This window comes from Misgurnus anguillicaudatus, chromosome 8 (genome assembly GCF_027580225.2).
Source record: "Misgurnus anguillicaudatus chromosome 8, ASM2758022v2, whole genome shotgun sequence".
In the NCBI taxonomy this organism is placed as follows: domain Eukaryota; kingdom Metazoa; phylum Chordata; class Actinopteri; order Cypriniformes; family Cobitidae; genus Misgurnus; species Misgurnus anguillicaudatus.
In genome coordinates, this window is record NC_073344.2 from 32152012 (window position 1) to 32179776 (window position 27765).

Consider the following 27765-nt stretch of genomic DNA (forward strand, 5'->3'; position numbering starts at 1 on the left):
ACGAAAACTTGGTTTTAAAAATGTCAAGCATGAAAATGTAAAAATTGCTTAAATTTACTAATTTTCCCCACCAGACATTGAAAAACAAAGTCTGGAGTAAATGGGAACATTAATTTAAAAACGTTTACTTATCATTTAACACTTTTTGTAACATAATTTTAAAAAATTGTCCTAAAAAATCTCATTACCACAACAGTCAGAAAACATCAACACTGACATATTTTCAAAATGACATGACAAACCTGAAAGAACATAATTTGGAGATTCTGCATTTAAAATCAAAGTATTATGCTTATATTAATTAAATTAACATTTAATAAGCATCTGTTGCGGTAATGATAATCAAATGACAAGACAATATTTCAAATTAACTGTAAAAAAAATTATCTTACCTTGTAGCCATCTTGAAGTAACTGGTCCATGTGCTTCGTCACTCAAAATCAAACTTTATTAAAATTCTGTATGTGTGCTTAAACTGTTCTCAAAAAGTGTTGCGGAGGATGAGAACATCAGGCATGGACACATCATTTTCCTAATTTTTCTTCATTATTATTATACATGAATATTCAGTAAATATTTTTTCTGTCATCTAAAGTAGTCTAGCAAAACATCCATTTATTTTTTTTCATAATATTTTTGTGTTAATTTGATTAAATTACAACATAGCGCATGTTCAAACACAGCCGGACACATTGCGGTAATGAGAATTTCAGCAGAAAATGAGATCAAATTTCCAATTATAAATTCTTATGTTGAAATCACACATTGTGCAAGGTAGAACACAGTATTGTGTTAATTCTGATGCTTTTTAATGTTACTATATTACACATTTTAAAGCTAAAATCATTAGTGCCGTGGTGTTTCAATGGTTTCGTGAGAATCACCCATATATGAAATGTATTTATTGATGTATTTACTTTTTAACCCTAAAATGTTTTTTTTCACAGGTATAGTCAATGTGCCCTCAAACTTTTGGACCCCTGTGTATGCATTTATCCTTTTCACAGATTTTTTTTGTGTAAGAAAAGAGAAATCACACTTTTATGCTCCCCCTATATGTGCATTATTAAGTCACACGTGTCTTTGTCAGTCTGCAGCTGTGTTTCACACACGCTTTAGTTTCACTTTTACTTTCTTTTGACAGACTAGTACCCAAAGACACAGTCAACAGTGTAAAAAACTGAACAATGCACCATTGATATTGTGATTTACAATCTGAAAGGTCTAACTGGGCAACTGCTGCTTTCCTAAACTCTCAATAAGTGTTTTTTTCTGATCAGCTGTTTAATACGAGGAAATTATGGTAACCGAGACTAAAGTTATTTTAAAGCTGACAGCCTGTGCAATAAGTGCATTATATCTCTTATATCAATACTTTTTAACAGTCCGTCCGACCCATGTTGTGACACCACCCTCATCTGACCACTGACCCCTTATATTTTCCTATATGTAACTACTTAAGATATACTTAAGATCATTCTTGCATTTTTATTTGTTTTGTATGTGAACATTTGCTTTTAGTTATTTCAATGCTCTATATTAAACTGTGCTTTAGATAACATCTGTTTATAAATTTGTATGTTGTGCGTAATAATTTAAAATGATTGCGACATGAGGAAATGATTGTGGCCTGTAGAGTTTAAACAGAAGCTCGTGAGATCGTTCATCCATAACACCCCACCAAACACACACCCATACACATACATAACAAAGAGCAGAGCAGAACTGTATGCAAACAACACAATAATGTGAGAAATTCAGTGCTTGCATATGAACTTGAAAACTGATTTCTGATTGATTGTCCTGAAGGTTCTGCAGAAGAAGAACAATGGCAATGAACGCAGCATCACAGCCCAGCCGAATGGACCGCAACAGTAGCTACCTTCAGGTAAGCTGGTGTGTGTTTTAGTCATATTTGCTGGTTTTCAGATGGTGCAAATCAGACCAAATCATAAATTAGTACAATTGTGGACAACACGTTAAAAAGAAATTTTAAATAGATGGAGATCATTTTCACTGATGCAACAGGATCATTGCTACATTCGTGTAAATATTTCCAGTAATGTCACATGTTATGGGGTTCGTGTGTGTGTGTGTGTGTGTGTGTGTGTGTGTGTGTGTGTGTGTGTGTGTTGACTGCAGCAAGGCTTGCTGCCCAGACAAATCCATTCAAGTGTTCCATAATGTATGTCTCTCTCTCTCTCTCTCTCTCTCTCTCTTTCTCTCTCGTACTCTTTTTCCTTAAATAGTCTTTCCCCCTTCTTCTTCCTGCATTTATTAAATCATTCAATCTAAACAGTTGTGCACTTTGTTCCTTTCTAGTTCTCCAAGTTTATCTTACCTTAAAATTACATTTACTTGTTACTCTATAAAATGTCACTCTAAACAAAGAATTTATCCAGGATGTTGTCTGTTTATGTCTGTTTTGTTACCGTATCTAATGGCCTGCAATTTAGTTCAAAATAGTCCCCAATTGCAGGCAAACATTTTAAGCCCAGGAAGTGATTCAAAACATTGACACGTGTTCATGATGGTTACGTTCTATTGGTTTGAAAGTGGTTGTGGTTGAGTGGCACTAACAGACTGCCTGGCAGAGTTTGTTACAATCATTTGTATATCAACTCGACACACAAGTGTACTATGCAGCAATGTCAGATAATATTGCAATATTGCATTGAAGGTTTGGAAACCTGCATAGCTACTGTACACGCTGGCAACCACACAGCATGTCATGCAAATTAGGTAAACAAGCTTCAGCTGGTTTAAAATGCCGCTGCTAGAGTGCTAACTCGATCTAAGAGGAATACCACATAAGCCCAATTTTGGCATCTTTACACTGGTTACCAGTTAAATATCACATACATTTAAAAATATTGCTAATTACCTATAAATCCTTAAATAGCCTAGCACCTTCGTATCTTCGAGAACTTTTATCAGAATACAATCCATTGCGTACACTGCGGTTGCAGAATTCTGGTCACTTAATTATCCCTAAAATATCAAAAGTGTCTAAAGATGGTAGACTTTTTTCCTACTTAGCCCCTGAGCTCTGGAATTATTTACTAAATTTACTAAAGAATCAGACGCAGTTGATCAATTTAAGTCTAAATTAAAGACATATCTCTTTAACAAAGCAGTCACATAATTCGTCTGGAAAATATACTTATGCCGCAATAGTTAGCCTGTCTGGAACTAAGCAGATATTCAACCACAATACTGTATGACACTTGCTTTACATGTGAACGGCCCCTACGGACCTATACATTATTTTAAATGTTTTAATTCCTATAAAATTGTATAAAATAGTATCTATTATGTAGTATATCCTCTATAGAATCAGCTGTCTGGCTCTCTCTTAACTCTTTCCCCGCCATTGACGAGTTATCTCGTCAATCTGCAATACCGAACTTATAAAAACGGAAATATTGCCCTAGGGCAAACAGCTGTATGTCCGTGTATGTTTTAAAGATCGCTCTGCATCTGATCTCTATCAAAAGTCCTTCACAAAAATGTAATTATCTCAGCTTTTTGCTCAAAATTTGGTGTTTTTGATGAAACTTACACATATTTGAGAGGTGATAAAAACAGAACACATGAAGGTAGGATGAAACAGATTTTTTTGTTTGAAAGCAGAGGGTCTGTTCTATTATTTCATATATTGTATGTTTATATATTTAAAAAGAAGCATTTTATGGAAGGCATTAAACTTTTGTGAAAATAATGAAAAATGCTGGCGGTGAAAGAGTTAAGGTTTTTTTCATCCTAGGACTTTTTCCTCCTGACTAAAAAGTCAGTTTTTTTTCTACTAGGAGTTTTTTTCAACCCCTATGAAGTCAGCGGACATTGGCTTAACTTTGAACTCTTCTATATTTTACATTATTACTACGCTCACTAGTACAGTTTCATCTTAGACGCTGTACTCTGATTCTTATGTTGTCCACCGATATTTTGGTTTTCTCCTGCTTTTATTAATGTAAAGCTGCTTTGAAGCAATTAAACAATTGTGAAAAGCAATTGAATTGAATTGAATACACACACAGACACACACACACACACAAACAAACACTCATACACACAAAATAGTTTGGTTGTCCGTAGTGTAGTTTAGTTTCATTATTTAATAGCACATTTGCATGCTTAACAAAAACATTTATTTTTTTATCCGTTTTAAAAGTTTTTATCCGTAGTATTTTACATAGTTAGTGTAATTATTACCTGTTATTGGACCTTAATCTGGTAATTTTTTGTTATTGGTACATAAAACGTATCTGTCCATTTTGCATGAGTTTTCAGATATTGTAATGCTGCGTATATATCTTTTTTGTTTGTAAGTGTTTTTATTTAAAAAATTTATTTTAGATTTTTTTTTAAATTATTTATTTTTAAATTATTTATTTACATTTTATAATTTATTTATAATTTTTTGTCATATCACGAACCCCTTGCAATTTGCTGCGAGCCACTAGGTGCTCACAAATCCCAGTATGGAAAACTCTGGCATACAGTATTTAAAAATACAGTAACTCAATATTTACATTAATTCATAAAAAATGTGTAATAATAAAAACAAACAATCATGTTATTATTGTATGGCACAGGATGTGTTGTGTTGCCATGCTAAGTCCCATTTTCTGTCATAGAAAAAAAATGCAGGAAAGTGACTAACTGCTTCCTGTTTATGGGTGTATATCAGAGGCGCTTGACACTGTTATGTTTGCATACAAACCTCTTTCAACTTGTGATAGAAATAATTTTTAACCAGTTTTTAATCTTTTCCTTGCTGTTTCTTAGACTATATGTTATATATTAGCAAAATCTTACATATGCCTGTCAGTCAAACAAGATTTTGTGTTTCTCCATGCGCAGCTGGTGGATGCTTTCACATGGTCACTGGGATCACTGGAGCAGCAAATGGTTGATGCACAAGAAACAAATGATGATCCAGTCAAAGATACAAATCCCTCTTTACTCATAGAGTGAGTACACATATCACATTTTCTATTCTGTATATTGTTTACATTAAGACCATAATTATGCTTGAGGGCCTTACTCTTATTATACATAATACTAAAATCATTACAGAGTAAATGTAAACTAAACATAGGGTTTGTCTCATTTCCACTTCCAAGGCTATACTTACTTTAAGGCTATACTTAATTAAACTGCAATAACATACAGCTACAACAGATTAAGTCTGGGCCATACATAAGGATCATACTGTACAAATAATTAAAAGCACAACCTTTATACATTAGAAATTAAAGAAAAAAACACTTAAAGAGTCAGGTCAAAGTGTCTGAATATTTTTGGGTCCCAGTTTTACTGGTAGTCCACTCTATGAAGAATTTTGGGATATAATATGTCCCAGTTCACTTTATTTTGTCCTTCTATTGACTATAGTGTCCTGCCTAATTTTTGGTTTGACTGTAATATTTTACAGTAAACAGCAGAGGGCAATATTGCTTAGTGAATTAATGTGAGATGGCTGTTTATATCATTAAAGACATGAAATCTGTAAAAAATACTTTGCTGCCTTAAAATTATTTGTTAAATCAACTCAGATTTACAAGTCATGTCAACAGAGATGAGTTGTCACGTGTCAACTTAATTTTTTAAGTTATAACAACTCATCTCTAGTCAAGATAAATAATAGTAAGTCGAAATGACTTGTAAATCCTAGTTGATTAACTATAGTGTATAAACTAGGGCTGCAAAATATTGTTTCGCATCAACATCATAATGCACGCATTTTCAATATTCACATTCAGAGCATAAAACTGTTTTGGATGCCTTTGCCAGTGTTTCAAATGGCAGAGAAAAATCACAGATGTTAACAACTTCAAGTGAAGTCATCCAGTATTTATCCTATTTAAGCAATATCGCTCAAGTAGGAGTGTGATATAGCTCTATATTATCATGGCTGTGATTAGGCAAGAGGCACGAGGCCGCAGGCCGAGTGCCGGAGGCAATCACAGCCGTGATGATATAGAGCTATATCACACAACTCCGAGAGCGATATTGCTTTTATACAACAGTTCCCACGGCCCACGTTTGAAAAACGAAAACTAGAAAACAACAACAGAGTTATTTTAAAAGCCTCTTTGTTTGAGAACTACTTCTTCCGCCACGGATTTGAGGGCGGCCAGAATGACAGGTGACACTTTCGGCTGCTTTGAATCTCATAACAACTCAATGGACGGAAAAGCCGTTACTTTATATTACCATTTCTTGGTAGTGTAGTTTTAAGATTAGTTCAGTCGAGAATGTATATGTATTATATTTAAATCTGCAGTCGATTAGTAAAGATAGCGCCTGTTTGAACGTTTGCTTAGTGAGATTCGGTACGAATGAGAACCAAAGCATGAGCGGACGTCAGTGTTCACTCGCCCCGATGACCACCGCCCTCTCTGGGCTACATCTCTGACAGGGATTCCCTGGCTCTCATGTTGGCCTTGTTTGTTTATGATCGTCAAAATGAGATCAAATCAGCAGTATTTGGTGTCATGATCAAACTATTACTTGTTTTTTTATTCATATTTAGTGTCTTTTGTGTTGTTATTGTTTTGGCGCAAGGTAAAAGTTAATAAAACTATACTTGTATAACGTTACTTTTGCTTTCTCATTTATTCTTAACGTGATACGAGCACTCGATTATTATTATTAAACTTTGTTCTTGTCAGTACTATATAAAACGGTTTTTTATAAGTGTCAGAGAGATGTTTTTGCATGCTGCTTATAAATATATCAGTGGCGATATCTCATAACATGTTTTAATAGTCAGGTCACGATAAAGTAAATGATCAATGTCCACATTTAAAAGCTGCGGGGCTTACCTGCAGTTCCACGGTGTTTTCGCGTTCTGATAAGAGATATAGCTCCAGAAAAAAACGAGTGTTTATATTCCTCTTTCCAAGTGTTAATCGTCCACACGATGTGACAAGACATTACTCCCATTAACTTTAACGTAACATCCAAGAGCGCTGATCTTTGACGGAATAATAACTTCCGATTGGGGATTCACAGACTGATTTATGAGCTAGTAAAATAATGAGACACACAGAGAGTGTTTAAAAACAGGGCGTCTGTGTTTTTCCATTCAGAGATGAGCCTGTTTAGGACCTCCATTCACTAAGTGGCGGAAGGATACGAAAGGTGAGGCGGTTACAGTGCCGTTATCAGCACAATATCGCATAGCTCTTAGCCAATCAGATTCGAGAACCAGAAAGAACTGTTGTATAACGTAATATACATTGCAAAAAAATATATATGAAACTACAATGAACACTGCACTCATCTTTTTGTCTCTCTGTAGGATAGAGGGAGCGATGACCAGTGTGTGTCTACAGTATCCTGCTGCTGATGGTGATGGTGTGGGTACGAGTCTGAGTGTGTTGGATAAACTGATACACACACACCCCATCTGGCTTCTGCTTTCTATCGACCAGCACGAGGTCACTGACATCCTACTAAAGCAACCAGCTGGGGTACAACAGGAAGGGCTGCTCTTTACATCTCTACATAAAAATAAATATAAACACTAGATTTTTATAAAGCTCAAAAATATGTTATATAAAAGAACCTATGGTTATTCATCAGAAATTATGTGTGAAAACCAATCTTTAAAAAACATCCTAAATAATGTAAAGAACAGTCCGTAAAGATATAAACTTGACATCTTTAATATTAATCGAGTAAGGTGAGTGAAATCAAACTTTGATGCTCATAATATCATTATTCGAAGACTTTAGCCTGGATTTTACAGGGTAAGATAAAGTTAATGCATTACTGCAAAAAAATAATAAATATGTGATTGCAAAAAGTATTTGAACACCCAAGTGACACTTTAAATATATTAAAGTGCCTTATGACTACTTTTCCACAAGATAAATAGGTGTATGAGTTCCATAAAGCATGTTTCAAAAGTTGTTTGCTCAAAATAGCTTGTAGGAAAAGATTGTTACCCATCTCTAGGAGCCTCGTTTCAGTGCATTTCAGATTGTGCCGTTTTGAGCTAGTCATTACATATTTATGAGCTGCTGCTCCTTTGATCACGCCCCACTACTAACGTCATGTGCGCGTGCATAGTGATATCATGAGCAGTACAGACCATACTGTGTTATTATTTTATATATTATTATTATTAACGGTTTATGTTGCCAACAGACAAATCATGCAGAAAAGTATCACTAATAAGTACACTACAGGAGAAGAAACTCATGACACACAATGATTCCAGAGTCAATTGTGATGTAGCAGTCTCAACAATACACTCGTTTTCCCTGGACAATACTAACATATTCCCGTTATAAAGCATTTTCAAACGCATTATTTTCGCAAATTACAGAAATTAAGACCCGGCGGGGGATGTATACTGCTTGTGGATCGCGTGCTAATTGCTAGAAGCTAGCGGGAGGTCCGGACCGTAAAGTTATAAGAGGCTCGGGGGTTAGCCTTGTCAGAAAAGCCGGGGCAGTAAGGCCCGGTCTCGGTTAGTTTGGCAAAAACTTTTAGTTTGGCAAAGCACTATTACTTAGTTCTTGTAGAATTGTAAAATAAAGCCGTTAAATATTTTTTTTAACTTTCGAAACCACGCTGTAAACTATCTAGCCTGTAAAAATATCTATATAGCCTACTGCTACAAACAATTTTAACACCACTATACATTTAAAAGGTATAATTTACGGGATTAGCATCAATGTATGATCTCTGTTTTGAGATACTCTAGCATCATAAATGTAGTATTTTGTGACAGAAGATGACAACATGCAAAATATAACGTGACTTCTTAGCTTTTGTGTTGATACAACGATCGCGAATCGAATCCAGTCTGTTTCAGATGTGTGAATGATCCATTAAAGTCCAATAAAATACATCCAATGACCATTTTTGTCCACAAATGCGTATAATCCGTGAAATATAGATACATAGTCTGTTGTTTACATCAGATTTCGCATGAACGTGTTATCGCCTACAATCTGAGGACAATTTGCTTCGTAAAACACTGTATATGAGATCACATTTTATGTTTAAATAAACACGCGTTTAAACTTTGTTTTTAAAAGTAGGCGGGAGTATAATCCATAATATCCAAATAGCACTGTTATTTTCGTGGGCGGTTTAAATTAAAACGTAATGTGACGAAACGGCTAGTTACGTCACAATGGAGCTGAGTTTGAACTCGCCCAATCCGAGACTCATGGCAGAGGACATTCAGAAACCTGTATCTCACTCAAAACAGCATGGATGGATTTTTTTCCAAATTTGTATGCGTGTGGAAGCATCAGAGACACAAAATAACACCCCAAAACCCAGAAAAAGTGAGTTTTTCATAATATGGGCACTTTAATGTCATAGGGTAATATAATTAACATAAAAAATGTTAGTGGAGCATTCCATTGTTAATCTGCTGTTTGGTTTGATGTTTTGTTATCTATGCTATAACATTTTTTTTACTGTACAAGGTTCCAAAAATGTTCTTCCTGTTCAGGTATTTCTGGTGTGGAGGTCACCTGTCCTTCAGAAGAAAGTCTTATCTTTCCACATGGATGGAACTTCAGACTCCATCATTCACGTCCCAGTCAAGGAGAGCCAGTATAGTATGTTGTTATCATACCAAGAAATAAGCTGTCTCACAAATGATAAACTGCACACTATGCACTTAAAGTGCATTGTGTCATTTTTAGAAGGATGCCCTGACAACATTAGGATGACAGAATTTTCATTTTTGGGTGAACTATTCCTTAACGGTATACTCACACGGGACAGAAGCGTCAATGCTTGACGTAAGGCTTGTCTGAAGCGTGGCCAACAGCCAATCACAGTGGCCGCTACACATGCTCCGGTCTTCCATAAACGTAATTGGCTGGCTCTCCCTAGGTTATTTGCATAAGGCGATCTGATTGGCTGAGCACGTGTTGTCGCTTGAAAAGTTGAGAAATGTTCAATTTCTGCCATGAGCAACGGCAGTGACACGGCGCCGACGGATCCACAATTCAGTTCGGCAACGCATGACGTCACCTATTAAAAGTGAATGGGAGGCGTCAACGCTTACGCCCCGTGTGAATGTACCGTAACTCTTTCCCCGCCATTCCTTTAACTCTTTCACTTAACATAGTTCATTTACTAAGTGTACTGAAAAAAGTGTGTATTAGTGCACTTTTTTCAGATTCATTTGTTAACTCTTAACACCCCACCCTGGACCTCACTAATGTTCAAACCCTGGCTACGGCCATGATAACTCCTCAGTTTGATGGTGTCTGAGCTTATGCTGGACAAAACAGATAACACTGACATTTGCCCTCGACTTGGAAACCGCTTTCGGTTAGTAAAAAATCATTAAGCCTTCCATTTGTGGCGATACTACTCTTGTGCACAGTTACAGGTGGTGTGTGTGTAAATCTTAGCGACATCTATATGTGAGATTGCGAATTGCAAACAACAGCTCACCCAGCTCAGTTAACTTATGTTATCCCAGGTGAAAAAAGTGCACGAAAACACACATTTTTAGGTACACTTAGTAAATGTACTATTTTCTTGCACTAATTCTGTAGCTAATATACCAAATGTGTCTTTAGTATTTCTTAAGATTAACTTGGGATAGTTCACCAAATATGAAAATTCTGTCATAATTTTCTCACCCTCATGTTGTTCTAAACCTGTATGAATTTCTTTTTTCTGATGAACACAAAAGAAGATATTCTGATAAATGATGGAAAGCACACAGTTGATGGTACACATTGAATTCCATCATATTTGTTTTCCTACTATGGAAGTCAATGGTTACAATCATTTATCAAAATATTTTCTTTTGTGTTCATCAGAAAATATAAATTCATACAGGTTTAAAACAACATGAAGATGAGAAAATGATGACAGAATGAACTGTTACTTTAAGAACATCTAAGTTTATACAACTACGCTATTTTGAGACACCATTTATTTCAATACATGTAAAAATCTATTTAGGTATTACTGGTATTTAGTATACGCTTTCATGTGCACTGAAGTACTGCTAAAGTAGAACTTTACTTTTAATTAGTATATTGGTAGCATACTGTAACTTTACAACTTTACAAATGTACTTGCTCTTACTTAAGTGTAATTTTAGTACTTTCAAGTATTCTTTATTTTACCTGGGATGTAATGTATTCTCTCTTAACCTTTTTACCATTTTACACTTCGGGTATACACTCGGTCTGTTTGTTTTGGAGGATGGACTGTTGACTAAGGGTAAGCAGTAAGCAGTAACCTGCCTGCGCCTTATTTTATTACAGCTTAAGTGCTGGTCACCCAGTGTTGCCAGATATTAGTACGAAAAACAAACAAAAAATAGCCTACAAAGAACAAAGTTCAAACACTAACACTAAACTACATCTAATCATTACTTTAGAAATATTCCATTAATTGCTAAAACACTACATCTAAAGCGGATTTTTATTAATGGGATCTGGCAACAATGCGAGTTCTGCAGCACCCGCCCCTTCGCGGCCTATAAGTCAACCTCTGTCATTTTACACTTAACTATACAGTAAACTCATCTAAACTTAATGATATACACAGATGCCAATATGAGTCATTTTGAAAATTAGTCATTCAGAGACTTTCAAATTTTATTTTTTAATATGAAGAATGTACTGAGGTCCGGACCTCTGTGACCTCATACCTGGCTAGAGCCATGGGCGTAATGGTCTCTGCATGTAATAGGTCGACCCCAAAACTTCAAACGTTGAAAGTGTCTAGTGTCATTTTTTAATTGGGTACTACTTACAGTGCACTTTTTTATTTCAGTGTGAACACAAAATGACGTGGAATAGTGTGCAATTTGGGATGCACATTTAATAGTTATAAGTTTGTTCTAGAAGTACAGTATTTGCTGTTAAACGTCACAACAGTTACCTGACACCCGGCGTGTACAAGCAGTTCCAAAAATGTCCCCATCTGGATTATCAGACACACCCATGTTTTGGCATGGACACAACTGCCTGTGCTATAGTACAGGATGTGTTACAAAAGGTTTATGGGCGCCCTGCCTGCCAAACATAGCATGCCCAAACTAAAGGGATGCCTTAAACTCCATAGCTTTAATAGTGGACAGGATACTTTATACTGTACATATGATGATCTGGTTCTTTAAGCATTATTCTTTATTCCTAGCATTTTCTCTGGAGGAATCGGGAATTGGTTTTGCTGACCTCTTTCACCTTGTGGCCTTTTATTGTATAAGCAGGTAACACTTTTGAAAATGCAAAATCTTAGACAGTGGTTAGATTAACCCTTTCCCCACCATAAAGGTAACTCGTCAATTACAGTGCACCTATTTCATTGCTAAAAAACAATGTTATGTTGTGTATTTGGTATAGTACAATGTGTTCCCGTGGTTTATGGTTTAAAAAACACATTATTATCCACATACCATACATTTTTGTAGCTCCAGATTTCACTCTATTTCTGAAACGCACAGATTTGAAAAGCTTTGTGTGCTTGATTGGCCAGCTAATCTGTACGTTGTGATTGGCCTGAATACCTCGGACGTTATGTGATGCTACTTACCGTGTTTGAAAAATTCAGTCACAATGCAATGCTGACAGGAGTTAATTTACAGGCGTCCAAAGCGGGTGAATTATGATAATGTCAGTCTTTACTACATCACCAATCCCAGGAAGTAAACTGTTGCCTACAATCCATGTGTTTGTTGTAATCCTAGAAAAGAGATTTACGTTGGACATGATAACTTGCGTCATTGTTTACTTTGGGATTTGTACCTTTTGCATATCATTAACATGTACTAATACACACTTACACACCAAAGGAAATGTGAAAACGTGAATCGGACAATAGGTGCTCTTTCAGATAAAATGTTTTTACAGTAATCTATAAATTCGCTATTATCCACTAGGTGGCACTCTTACAGTACATTCACACGGGGCCCAGCGTTAACGCTTCTCATTTACTTTAAATGGTGACGTCATGCCGAACTGAATTGTGTATCGGCTGGTGTCGCATCATTGGCATTGCTCAACTTTTCATGCGCCAAACCAATGCGTCAACCAATCAGATCGATTGCTGGCCACTGTGATTGTATCTTTATATATTTATAGAAGAACATTCTGAAAGACATTAAACTTTGTGGAAATCATAAAAAGCTGCCTCTTACTGTCACCTTTTTAAAAAATGCTGGCGGGGAAAGAGTTAACTAGTCGTGTTTGCAAAGATATGCTTTATTTATTCCTATTTTCTTGCCATGCGTATCTTTTAACCTTTTTGACTGTGTTTGTTTCATGTTAGGGACATACTGCCGTGCACTCTGAAGCTTCCAGAAGCCGTTTGTTTAGCCGAAACACTATCTGATCTGAATGAGGTGACCCAGCGAGGGGCAGGTACAGTACTGACCTGCCTGACCCACTTTTATATAATATTTAACTATATTAAGTATAGTTTTAGAAAACACATGCTTAACATTTTTTATAGACTGTTCCCTGTAGATTCTGTAAATTGCTTTGGATACAAAATATAAATAAATAAATGAATATTTATATATCATTAAAATGGAATTTTTAAATATGTATATATGGGTGATTCTCAAGAAAACTTGGTTTTAAAAATGTCAAGCATGAAAACGTAAAAATTGCTTAAATTTACTTTTTTTCCCACCAGACATTAAAAAACAAAGTCTGGAGTAAATGGGAACATTCATTTAAAAACTTTTACTTATCATTTAACACTTTTTGTAACATAATTTAAAAAATTAGTCCTAACAAATCTCATTACCGCAACAGTCAGAAAACATCAACACTGACATATTTTCAAAATGACATGAAAACCTGAAAGAACATAATTTGGAGATTCTGCACATGCATTTAAAATCAAAGTATTATGCTTCTATTAATTAAATTAACATTTAATAAGCATCTGTTGCGGTAATGATAATCAAAATGTTTCAATATTTCAAATTAACTGTAAAAAAATGATCTTACCTGGTAGCCATCTTGAAGTAACTGGTCCATGTGCTTGGTCACTCAAAATCAACCTTTATTAAAATTCTGTATGTGTGCTTAAACTGTTCTCAAAAAGTGTTGTGGAGGATGAGAACATCAGGCATGGACACATCATTTTCCTAATTTTTCTTCATTATTATTATACATATTCAGTAAATATTTTTTCTGTCATCTAAAGTAGTCTAGCAAAACATCCATTTATTTTCTTAATATTTTTGTGTTAATTTGATTAAATTACAACATAACGCATGTTCAAACACAGCCGGACACATTGCGGTAATGAGAATTTCAGCAAAAAATGAGATAAAATTTACAATTATAAATTCTTATGTTGAAATCACACATTGTGCAAGGTAGAACACAGTATTGTGTTAATTCTGATGCTTTTTAATGTTACTCTATTACACATTTTAAAGCTAAAATTATTAGTGCCGTGGTGTTTCAATGGTTTCGTGAGAGTCACCCACATACTGACTTTCATTTTGACTTCATATTTAATCAATTAGCAATTTATCCAAAGATGATGATGAAAATTATACACCAACAGATCATGAAAACCCCAACCGATGTATTATAGAAAATCTGAAAATTTTTGCATGACTGAAGTCATGAATATTGAGCTGAACAGACAAAAGCCAAAGCAGAAGTGTAACTCAGGAAGAGAAATAAGAGACAGAAAGAACATATAGTTAAAAGGAAGTAGTAGGAATAGACATTTATGGTAATACTATATATATACAGTTGCACAACAATCTGAGATTAATAATGTATATGAGCTTTTATAGCTGGAATAAACATTTTTAAAACACAAACATTATGACATAACATATCTTAAAGAAATATGTCAGATTTTTCCTGGACTAATTAAACGTATGGGAATTTGTGATGTTGACAGCATGCGACCCTGTCTGTGAAATCAAGGCTAATGATGACGAAATAAACATACAAGTAAATAAAATAATGATTAAAATCTTGGAAAACTAGGAAGGATTCTCTCCTTTCAAATGCTGAGGGCGTGTTCTCTTCAAAACCACACCCACTTGTGGGAAAGCTGCCGTCTCTCTCAACTTTTAAATTCCGTTCCAACAGATACCAATCCTATTCTGCGAAATGGGGTTGTCCCTTTTTGACCCGATGCTGGGTTAAAAATAGCCCATCATTTTTATGAGTGTATATGATATAACACAGTGAAATGATGGTAGTGAGAAAAGGGTATTGTGTTTTCCACACAGATTTTTGGAGAACAACACTGTAAGTAAACTGTGTTTGACTATAAATTTCATTTGTCAGTCCATCACAGCTGTGGTCATGCAGGCCTGCTATCCTGTTCATGTTATTATTAGCCAGCTGACATTCCAGATAGTGTCAGACTGTGTGAGCCAATTGGAGCATAGAGGTTACTGAGGCAGAGTAATATGTGTGTTGTGGGTTTGACTGAGTTTGCAAATCGGTAGACACACACATATTCACTTTATAAAAATACAGACTAACAACTACTTGTGTTATCTCCACTGTGTCCTAGAATAACCAGAGTTTGACTTATGTGCAAAGTTATCAGCCATACCCAAGTAATGTTTTCTGCATTTGTTGTTAGAGTTTCAAGTCCATTGGAAATTTCATGACGACAGAGTCTATCCAAAAAGATTTAGTTCAAATAGAAACTGTGTAGATGCCAGAGAGCCGGAAAACAGTGTGAAATGGGTGGGGAAATGGAGAGAAAACAGGGGAGGAGAAAGAGGAGGGGTTCCCTGTGCTCTGTGAAGTCCACCTCCTTATGCACACTGTCTGTTTGGATAAAAGTGACTCACTGAGGCTTTGGCTTGCTCCGCTTGGGTGTGTTTGTATGGCATTTGTGAATCAGTCTTCTGACACGCAGAGAGTTTGCTAAACTTCTCTAAGAACTTCAGTGGACGTTAGGACGACAGAAATGAACAGCCTGGCTATAATCAGACGTCGTATACATTCATGGTGGTAGGAAGATTAACTGGGTATGTTTGCTGCTTTCGTATTTGTGATGTTTTAATCATTAACTACTTTTTTCCAGCATTCTGGAAGTCATCTCTCAACAATCAACACGGGACACTTGGTATTTCAGAAAGTCCTCTTGTTCAAGAGGAACCGCTGATCTCCTTGCCCGGCAACTGTCCTGAGGATCCATCTCACTCCTGCTCAAATACATCAAAAGGTGTGAAAAGTTGCTCCAGCAGTGCTTTGTCTTTTACCAACCCGGTCTTCCTTCAGACGCAACAAGTGATCGCAAAAGACCCAACAGCAGCCAACGGAAAATCACGTCCACCTCCTCCACCTAGACCTCCTCCACCTCACATTTTGATTGATACACCTACTGCACCTCCAAGTCCGAGGACTATGCCTTTAAGCATCGGCTTTAACAGACTAAGTCAGAGATCACAGGCTAGCACCATGTCCAAGGGATCCAAACAACCTTGTACCAAGAACCCTCCTCCGCGACCTCCTCAAGCGCCAGACATTGACAGTTACCGTTGCACTATCGCTTTGGATGATGATACCATCTCTAGAGCCCTATCTCGAGCCAATCTGCCCCATACTCCTTTAAACCAAACCAGCAACAACATCCTGCGACAATGGACAGGACTAGAAGAGAAAGGGCGAAGTTCAAGTGGCCGAAGTTTGTCCACGTCCTCGTCCGACTCCTTGGATTCTTCCCCACACCCTCTTCCTTTGAACCTGTCCCAGAGCACGGGTCAAAGGCTCTCCACGGACGACAGCAGTGATGAATACGACGAAGAAGAGGAAGACTACGGTGTTGGATTAGAGAGAGACTTACATCTCCGGCTACGTAGTTCCCACAAGTCAAGGAGACTCCTGGCGGTGGAATTAGCGGGGGCTCGTCCGAGATCGTTCGTCATCTTTCCTCGGGCATTAAGGGGACACTTCCGTAAGGTCAGAGGTGTCCTCAAAGTCTTGGCTACACCTGAGAGACGCATCTTGCTACAGATCATTGAGCTGGCCCAGGATAAAGGCTCCTACTTTGGTTGCCTGGTGCAGGACTACTTGAGCTATGTGCAGGAGAACAAAAACTGCCTCACGTCTTGTCAGGATCTTCTGCAGACGATTCGCCAGTTCATGACCCAGATGAAGGCCTATCTCATACAGAGCTCAGAGATAAACCCACCTATTGAATCTTACGTACCCGAGGACCAGATTGGTAAGATGATTTCGACTTTGTGTACAGTAAAAATTATCCAATCTAGTGCATGATGTAGTGAGATTTGTTAGGTTTTTTGGAAGTACAGTAAGTTGCAGATGGCTTGGGATTGTTTTACCTTTATTAGTTCCAAACAAGTCCTGGCATTGGAGGCATATCTAGAAAAAAGGCGTTGGAGTTATATTGCACAAAGGTTATTCTGTAAGGATTTTATGACACCTCAAACACATGTATGCTTCACTGTTGATAAAAAAACATTTCTTCAGAGCAACTGGGCAATGGCATGCAGACATCTTTGATGTGAAATACATCTGCATATAGATGTCTGCACACTGACATTTAGATGCATCTGAAATAGCTGTCAAGTTACTTAGATAACCACAGATATGTAAAGAGATCCTATAAGTCACCTGGTTTGCATGAACAAGTTTACGCTTGACAGCTGCTGTCGAAAAAAATTATAAAGAATAAAAAGCAGATATGCATTTGGCAGACATATTTTTCCAGTGACTCACAGTGGTATACATTTGATCCTTATACGTGTTTCCTGGAATTAAACCGCCAACTTTTGCTTTTTACCACTGAGCTACAGGAACATTAATCTCTCACACAAAAGAGAATTGTAATCTTTTCTTAAAATTAATGAATTTGGTATTAAAAGCTTCATATAATGTCTAACTGTGACTAGCTGTATCTTAAAAAAAAAGTTTAAAGGGAAAGTTTAACTTTTCTAAAGATTAACCTTCTCGGTGGTTAAGGGTGGTTATGAGGCAATAAACAAAGCTTGAAGGCATGAATTCTGATGCTTGAATGCAAGTTGAATCACATCACGGGTTATGCTTGAATAATTAAACCTAAGGTGAACCCTAAACCATACAAAGCTGTAGTTAGCAATGGCTCAATTCTTACATTCATTCCTCCATATTATGTTTGCATAATTTTAGCAAAAGTTGTCCTGTTAATGACACCTTTAGCATTAACTAACACAAACTAACAATGAACAATACTTCTCCAGCATTTATTAGTATTTGTTCATAATTTTGGCATTTACTAATACGTTTATAAAATTCAAGCCTTGTAACTGGTTAAATTAGGTAATGCACCATGAACTTAGATTACTAACTTTATTGACATTAACTAACATTAACAAACAAACCTATATTTTACATTGATTGTTCATGTTAGTTAATGCATTTATTAATGTTTACTAATACAACCTTATTTTAAAGTGTTTTACAATTTTTGTCTTTGTTTTGTAACTACAATTTTTGATCTACAATGTTGATAGATTTTTAGCAATGCGTGGTTACGCAATAGCAAAGGTTATTTTGAAGAACAAGGCCTGTTGAAAGTCTGTGTCAGTTGTATAGAAGTCATAAAGATGATAATATTTAATCTCAGTTACAATAGTGTAACACGGGAGTCAATGTGGGTGTGTTTGTAGGTTTAATGATTAAATCTGTATATGTTCGTTGGTAACCTTTGTAAGTTGTTGAATGTCTGCTTTAAAATATTATTAGGAATCATATTTTAATATGAACTAAAGCCTTATATAGCCTAACATCAACCCCTTGAGTCACCTTAGTACACCTTTGTACCTAAAGTATGCATATTAAGATCTTCAAGGCACATATTGGTACCGTAGGTAAATATTGGTACATACATACCTGTACCGAAATGGTATGACGACCTTTTAAAAAAATACTGTCCCATTTACAGCCTTTGTACCTTTTTCTGACAGTGTATACACTGAACATTGTATGCTCTAAGTACCGGTATATTTAGAATAAAAAATATTTGGTTATTTGTCTAATTTCTTACTTCAGCGTTCCCACAGATCATGGAATTTATGGAATATCAAGGAATGTTATAAAGTGTTTTCCACACATTGAAAGTCAGATTTTTTTGTCATGAAAGTCTTGAAATATCAGAGATTTAGTTTTTCGCTTCAAATTTTTGTTCAAAATGTAATCTGCTTGTTGTGACATGAGGAATGTCGTTTCCGGGTGTAAGCCCCCACGGATTTTAAGTGAAACTATTATCTAAACAGCTGTTTATTGAGGGTATGCATTGACGTCACTTTTCCACGTGACCATGCCGGAGAACGCCCTGTTGAGTGGCAAACGTTCAACAAAATGGCTAGTTTTTATAGCGGCTGCTGCGAAAATGCCAGTAAAACTGACTATTATCAGCTTAATTAAAATTTAGTTGGACTTAATAGCAGAAGTGGACAATACTTAGTTACATTAGTTACATTTTCCAAGCATCTGTGCTTTATTGGGGTGTTTGTATTGGGGAAAATGTTACTTTACTACATTCTAAAGAATATAATCATACTGTGTATTCTTTAAAATTGCATATTAAAATGTATTTAATACCTAATTACATTTAAAGGACAAGTTCGGTATTCTACACTTAAAGCCCTGTTTTCGGATTGTTTGTGGTGAAATAGAACGGTTTTGACTGAAATTTCGACATGTGCGGCTGCCCCGAGAGTTTTCGGGTGTTTGTGTTTCGCCTCCCACCTCTACAATGGGTTTAGTGGTGCACTGGAGCGGTCCTTCCTAGAATGCATTAAACTTTCGTTTACAAAGACGTGAAACTCACCGAGTGGTCAGGGGTGTTCAATGATATGCTCACACAAAAATCGCTACAAAAGATGCTTTCCAACAGGTGTTTTAGCATTCGATGTTAACTTGTGGACCTATTTTTCCAAACGCCTCACACCCGTATATTCTTCCACTGAGAGCTTGAATAATAGACACTCCAGCCCAGGTGGTGGCGCTAATCCGCCATTGCCAATTGCAAGAATACAAACAAAGTTCCCGGTGCGTAATACCGTACCTCACAGCACATCTAATACAAGTCAATGGAGTTGGCAAAAACTACGATAAAACCTGTTGGAATGTGTATTTTGCAGCGATTTTTGTATGAGCGTATCAGTGAACACCCCTGACCACTCTGTGAGTTTCACATCTTTGTAAACGAAAGTTTAATGCATTTTAGGAAGGATTGTTCCAGTGCACCTACAAACCCATCCCAGAGGTGGGAGGCGATAGAACAAACACCCGAAAATTCTCGGGGCAGCCGCACACGTACAAATTTCAGTCAAAACTGTTCTATTTCATCATAAACAATCTGAAAACAGGGCTTTACGTGTAAAATACCGAACTTGTCCTTTAAATTGTGTACTTTTACTCAAGTATATGTACTGTATGTACAGATAATGTACTTAAATATTAAATGTAAAACAAAAACTTGTATTTATGAAATGTAATAGAATAAAAATTATGATAATATGCTTTGGAATGTGTTTTCCAAAGAAAAAAACGGATAAAATACAAATACTTTTGTATCAAACCTCTGCTTGATAGTGACCCTAGCAACTTGTCAACCCGCCTGTGGTCTGTGGACATTGGCATGAACGATCTATTTACTTCTCCTTTCAGTGTTTTTTGGCAGTCTGATAGCTCTGAATTCTTGTTAATCTGTTAGTACAGTCTAACGCACAACAGCTTTTTCCAATTTAGACGCATTTTCCCCGTGTTTTCGCTGATATCACACTGTAGGCTACACAAATGCTGCCGCTCTGTCTTTTGCCACTCAGTGGGCGTAACCGCAGTCACTTTCGCCGAAGGTGACGTCACGTGCATACCCTCTATTGGCATTGTTTATTAATTTAAGAATATTTTTATAAATTTGCGTCATTTAGACATAGGTCATGAAAATTCAGCTTTTTAGTCTGTGAAAGTCAGGCAAAAGTCTAGGAATTTGACATTTGGTTGAGAGTAGGAACCAGTGGCGGCCGATGACTTCTTTTTCGTGAGCGCACGATGCGAAGCTCGTCACAACATGTATGTAGCCCGTCATGTGTGTGGTTCGTCATTTCAAAATATGTGTTTGGCATGTCAAGTGGACTTATGTGTATCACATGTCATGTCAAAATAAGTGCCTGCACTGCAAAAAATGACTTTCTTAGTTTTTTTGTCTTGTTTTTAGTGGAAATATCTAGGATTTCTTAGGTTGGGCTGCTTTTTTGTGATGAGCAAGGCGACCTGAGAAAATAAGTCTAGTTTATATACAAAATATACAGTTTAAGTGAATTTGTGGTTAACACAAGCAAAAAAAAATCTGCCAATAGGGTAAGCAAATTTTTCTTGAATTTGGTGTTTAAGAAAAATGTTTTTTGCTTACCCCATTGGCAGATCTTTTTGCTTGTTTTATTCACAAAATCACTTAAATTTGATATGTTTGGTCTAAAAACTAGACTTATTTTCGTTTTGCTCATCAAGAAAAGAAATCTTTATAGAAGAATTTTTAGATTTTTTTTACTAAAACCAAGACAAAAATACTAAAAACATTTTTTTTCTTGAAAATAATTTTTTGCAGTGTTGCTTTGGATAAAAGTTTCTATACACTGCAAAAAATGACTTTCTTACTTATTTTACGTATTTTTGTCTTGTTTTCAGTAAAAACATTATTGTATTTTCTTGGTAAGCAAAATGACCAAGAAAAATAATTCTAGGTTTTAGACAAAAAATATGAACTTTAAGCAAATTAGTGCTTAAAACAAGCAAAAAAGAATATGCCAATTGAATAAGAAAAATACTTATTAAGTTATTAAGAAGATCTTACTTATTCCATCGGCAGAATTTTTTGCTTGTTTTAAGCACAAATTTACTTAAATTTTATATTTTTTGTCTAAAATCTAGACTTATTTTCCTTGGTCATTTTGCTTATCAAGAAAATACATCTCAATTTAAGAAGTTTTAGATATTTTTGCTGAAAACAAGACAAAAATACTAAGTAAAAAAGTCATTTTTTGCAGTAAATGACCTGAAATAATTTTTTTAAATAATGGCCCACGCGGATAAATTGTTCCCCATGAACACTGCAATATTTTATTAAAAATAAGAATAGTCAGTTTTGATTTCATGGGACCTTTAAAGCTTTAAAACTCTTTTTCTCTTTATATCAGATGCAGTATTGGAAAAGGCAATGCATAAATGCGTGCTGAAACCTCTGTACGGTTCGGTGCAGTCGGCCCTGCATGATTGCCAGGTGTCCAGCGGGGAGTGGCGGAGACTGCAAGAAAATCTGGCCCTGGCCAAGACCAAACAGCCCAGAGAACTGGGGGCAAACGCAACAAGACCACCAGACACCCACGCCATTAACCGGATCCGCAGAAAACTGGCAGCCATGTGCAGGATGTACTCGCCCGAGCAAAAGATCGTGGTGCTGTTGAAAGTGTGCAAACTCATCTACAATATTATGCAAGATCACAAAGTGCGTACGGGTGGAGTTGTGTCTCGAGGGTTCATTTAATGGTTTATGGGCATGTGATCAGAGAAAATATGTGCGTCATGTAGAAGATACTTAATGAAATGATTTGGATGAAGATCACACACGAATGTTCTCTCTGTCTGTTTTCAGTGCGACTGTTCGGAGCGGATGATTTCCTGCCCATGTTGACGTATGTGTTGGTCCAGTGTGACATGCCTCAGTTGGACACAGAGATCTTGTACATGATGGAGCTGATAGATCCACCATTGCTACATGGAGAAGGTGCGTTCACGTGTTCCTCGTAGGAATGCATTAAAAAAAATGAGGGCTGTTGTTTGATAAAACATTTTCTAGTTTGCTTTCCTGGTTGTAATGAATTTCAGTATCCTATGTGACAGAACAATAGGTGGAATTTGACAAGCGATAAACTTTTCCCATATTTGATACACTTCCTAAGTTCAGTTCCCCACAAAGTAATTTCCTCTCGGGTGTGTTTGTCCTGTTTCCATAGACATCCGTACTGAAGCTATTGCTGTTGTTAAAAAGATGTATTGTTAAAGATGTAAATTAAAAATCTGCCAATGGGGTAAGCAAAAAAATTCTTGAACATTTTTCTTAAACACTAACTTCAAGAAAAATTCAAGAAAAATGTGCTTACCCCATTGGCAGATTTTTTTGCTTGTTTTATGCACAAAATCACTTAAATTTGATATTTTTGGTCTAAAAACAAGACTTATTTTCTTGGGTCGTTTTGCTCATCAAGAAAAAGCATCTTAATATAAGAAGTTTTTGATTTTTTGCTAAAAACAAGACAAAAATACTAAGATTTTTTTTCTTGAAAATAATTTTTTGCAGTGGTGTAAGCAATTTTTTCTTGAATTTCTCTTGAATTTAGTGTTTAAGAAAAATGTTCAAGATTTTTTTGCTTACCCCACTGGCAGATTTTTTTGCTTGTTTTATGCACAAAATCACTTAAATTTGATGTTTTTGGTCTAAAACCAGACTTATTTTCTTATAAGCATCTTAATTTTAAGGATTTTTATATATTTTTACTGAAAACAAGACAAAATATAAGAAAAAAAATAATTTTTGCAGTGTAGTCTTGGATTAATCTAATCCGCCCCATGAATTTATTCATTTAAATTATTTATTTTTAAATAATTTTTAATAAAAAATGTTTGCAGATACTTTTATTGAATGGAGTAAAAGTGGGAAATATTATGATCAACACTTTCAAATGCAATCTGGTATAGCCTTATTCACTACCATTCAAAAGTTTAGGGTCACTTGACTAAAAATGTTTTTTAAATCTTTTCAACATATGTTTTTTATATCTTAAAAATGTAATTAAAGGTCCACTGTGTAAAAATTAGCGGCATCTAGCTGTGAGATTGCGAATTGCAATCAACGGCTCAGTCCACAGCTCACCCCTCACTTTCGAAACGCATAGAGAAGCTACAGAAACCACTACAGGATAAACACGTCATCGTCCGAGACAACGTATTGACAAAACGTGCTCTATTAAACAGTTTGTCCATTTAGGGCTACTCTAGATACATGGCAGTGTAAAATGGTGACTTCCATGTAAGGAGACGCGCGGTATGTAGATAAAACGTCTCATTCTAAGGTAATAATAAGGTCTTTATACACCACTAATAATATAGTTATGTATCATATATTGCATTTTTGTCAAGAGATCCTGCTAAAAGTTACACAATGCACCTTTAAATGCATGGGTTACTATACACTGGCCATTACGTTTTACTTTCACAAATAATGAAGAGAAGCAGCCAATCAGAAATCAGAATAGATCTCCTTTAATATTGTTTAAAAAGCATCTCAGTATAAAACTTCTTGTAGCTGCTAAATAAAATGACATTTTAAAATGACAAAAGTACATTTTTGCAAACTCTAGACAAAGTTTTATAACTTATTTTATTTACTTGCCGTTTTTTTTAATCATTCAAATTAGTCTTTTTGACATTTTTCTGTGCTGTGACAAACTCAGAACTCATTTAATATTTGACGTTATACAGACTTTAACCTAGAAAATATATGACCCAACCATGGGTTGAAACAACCCAGCATTTTTTATACTTTGAAGACTTAATAAGTCTTTAATATATGTATACTTTATTTCTATATAGGAGGTTATTACCTCACCAGTGCATATGGAGCAATGTCACTGATTAAGAACTTCCAGGAAGACCAGGCTGCCCGAATCCTCAGCTCTACAACACGTGACACACTCCACCAATGGCACCAAAGACGTACCATGCAGAGAAATCTGCCCTCTGTGGACGACTTTCAGGTAAGAGTCTGACCTTCAGACAGTGGTGGCTCGTGACTTCTCTTCCGAGGGGCGCAAATTCAAAATATGTGCTCGGCGCATCATGTGAACCATGTGCATCACGTGTCTTGTCAAAATATGTGCCTTCTGCACACGCGTCGAAACCGTTTATGATAAAAGAGACGCTCGTGTTCACAAAATACTCACAAGACACTCCTTTAACAGTAAACTCTGATTACGCATGAGGTTATGCGAGTATCTGGCAAACGCGAGCGTCTCTTTTGTCATGGACCCTGTAGACGCGTCTGCGGCAGGCACAGCAGGACACGTGATGCACATAATGTTCACTTGACGCGCCGAACACATATTTTGAATTGACGAACCACCCACATGACGGACTACATCAGTGCTTCTCAAATAGTGGGGCGGGACCCCCAGGGGGGGCGCGCAAGACCCCGGGGAAAATACTTCTTCAGGAAGTGATTTTTCCCCCTTCACTTAAAGACATCACGCTGATAAGCCGCTTGTGTTTTTTATTATTATTTATTGATTATATTTAATTTAATATTTCAGTATCAAATGGTCAAAAAATATTATACTTTAAATAAGGATTGATTTTTTTATTTCAGGCAAATTGATGCATTTTAAGTCTTTTCTGTTACAGACTAAAAAACAATTTTAATAAAGTTATTCTTTGTTGTAAGTTGATCCGATATTTCCTTTTTTGTGTTTTCTTTTTGTGTTTTCTCAATGTTAATAATGATAAAATGATTTTCAGATGTGTAATTATATAGAAAAAATATACTATTTACAGTCGCGGCGGAGAGTTGGGGGGGCGCAAAATGTTTACCTCTTCCTAGGGGGAGCGTGACAGAAAATAATTGAGAAGCACTGGACCACATACATGTTGTGACGAACTTCGCATCGTGCGCCCTTAAAAAAGAAGTCACCGGCCGCCACTGCCTTCAGATGCTTATGCTTTTTATCTGAGGTCAACATCTGCATTTTTTCTGACTGTTTACAATCGTACATATAAGCTTGAATTTCTGCATGAATGAGATTTAACCGCACACAAAACAAAAAATGCATTTTAACTCTTTCCCTGCCATTGATGTGTTATCTCGTCAATTGAGAGAAAACGCTTCCCTGCCAATGATGCTTTCCTGACGAGTTTTTACCATAATTTATATTTCCGCTATTATCCACTAGGTGGCGCTCTTACACAGCTTATAAAGAACTGAAGCATTCACTTATCCTAAAACATAGAAAACTCTGTGTAAGTTATGATCATCGCTCTGAATCTGATCTCTAACAAAAGTCGTTTACAAGAATGCAATTATCTTAGGTTTTTTTTTTCCGTTTTTAAATCTACACATATTTAAGGTGTTATAAAGAGATTAAATAAACATAGGATGAAAGTTTTTCTGTTTTTTTTTTTTGTTTGAAAGCAGAGGGTCTGTTCTTTCATTTAATATATTGTATGTTTATATATTTATATAATTTTTTTTTCTGGAAGGCATTTTGTGAAACTTGTGAAAATCCCAAAAAATGCTGGCGGGCAGAGAAAGGGTTAAATGGAATATAGAGGTGCTCTATGTGTGCCACTTTATTCATTCGTATACAAAAATTCCTATTGGATTTTTTTTTATATTTGTGTTCCACAGAAAACGAGTCTACACTAAATATTTGTTGGTTCAACTTGAAAAAGGTTACCTGGTTGCCTTAAAATTTTGAGTTAATTTATTCAGAATAATTAAAGTGGGTAGTGGGTACTTTTTTCTTTTGACGATGTATGTCTCCCCTTTCTCTTTTTTTTAACAAACCCTGGTGTATTTTGTTGTACCCGTTTGATAAGGTATGCATTAATTAAATATAATAAAAAACACAAAAAATGAGTTAATTCAACTTAAAAATATTTGTTAACTCAAATAAATGTTGTGTCAACTAATATTTTTAAGTTGAATTAACTCAAAATTTTAAGGCAACGAGGTAACATACTTTTTAAATTATTTTTACAGTCTAATTTTATCTGTAATTCATGTTTGTGTATTTGTGTTCAGAATTACTTGCGTGTGGCTTTGCAAAAGGCAGACAGCGGCTGCACGGCTAAAACCCTGCAGGTACGGCCCTACACCACCACAGAAGAGATGTGTCGTCTTTGTGCCCACAAATTCGGCGTGTCCGATCCTGAAAACTACGGACTTTTTCTCTACACGGGCGACAGCAGCCAGCAGCTAGCCGCAGACACGTACCCTCAGAGGATTAAGGCAGAATTACACAGTCGGCCAAACCCTCCATCATTTCACTTTGTCTACAGAAAGACACAAACATAAAAGGCATTCCTGCCTAACAGCATCGTGGGAGCTGCCTTAAAGACCAAAGGTTTTGCCTTTTTGGCAAAACCAGAAAGACTTCGGTGTAGCGTAAATGCAAGACATTTTAGGAATGTGTAGTGCTAAATGAAAGAAAATAATTAGACTTAAAGTCTTTAAAAGAGTTGTTCAGGTAAGGTCAGAGGAGATAACTAATAGTTTATTGATTTGGGCCTTTTAATGCTTTATAAAAGTAATGATACACAAAGTGATACCAAATGTTTGAAAGAAATGTTTTGTAATAGATACAACCACTGAAAAATGTAAGAGACCCCAGTTTTGGAACGGTTCCTAAAATACATTATTGTTGTTTAGTATTGTATTTTAACTTTTTTGTCTGTTTTCAATTTTTTTTTTTTTTTTGGCAAATAAATGCAATAATACTTTTTTTATTTAATATTTGGTAGAAATGTTCACAGAGACAAAATTCCTTTTATCTAAACAAATACCTATAAATAGTAAATACAAAAAAACAGAAAACATTGTTGAAGTGGTCTCTTAATTTTTACATGGCTGTATATTATGTGTTTGGCATTGTCCGAAATATGGTATTGAATCCTGAGGGGAAGAAGAGTCTATTCAAACCTATTTTTTTCTGTATGTATTCAGTTTATTATGTACCTCTCTCCAAAAAAGTTT

General features: G+C 35.9%; 1 protein-coding gene across 1 annotated transcript; it reads left to right on the forward strand.

Annotated features, from left to right (window-relative positions):
* Nucleotides 1–1740: 1740 nt before the first annotated feature.
* On the forward strand, nt 1741–27518 carry LOC129450126 (ras and Rab interactor 2). The gene is made up of 11 exons (XM_073870708.1): nt 1741–1888; nt 4867–4976; nt 7313–7484; nt 9488–9596; nt 12154–12226; nt 13285–13376; nt 16039–17181; nt 22160–22466; nt 22613–22746; nt 24612–24775; nt 26815–27518. The coding sequence occupies exons 1-11, from the start codon at nt 1829–1831 to the stop codon at nt 27085–27087; spliced, it is 2637 nt and encodes an 878-aa protein (XP_073726809.1). The 5' UTR covers nt 1741–1828; the 3' UTR covers nt 27088–27518.
* The last annotated feature ends 247 nt before the right edge of the window (nt 27519–27765 follow it).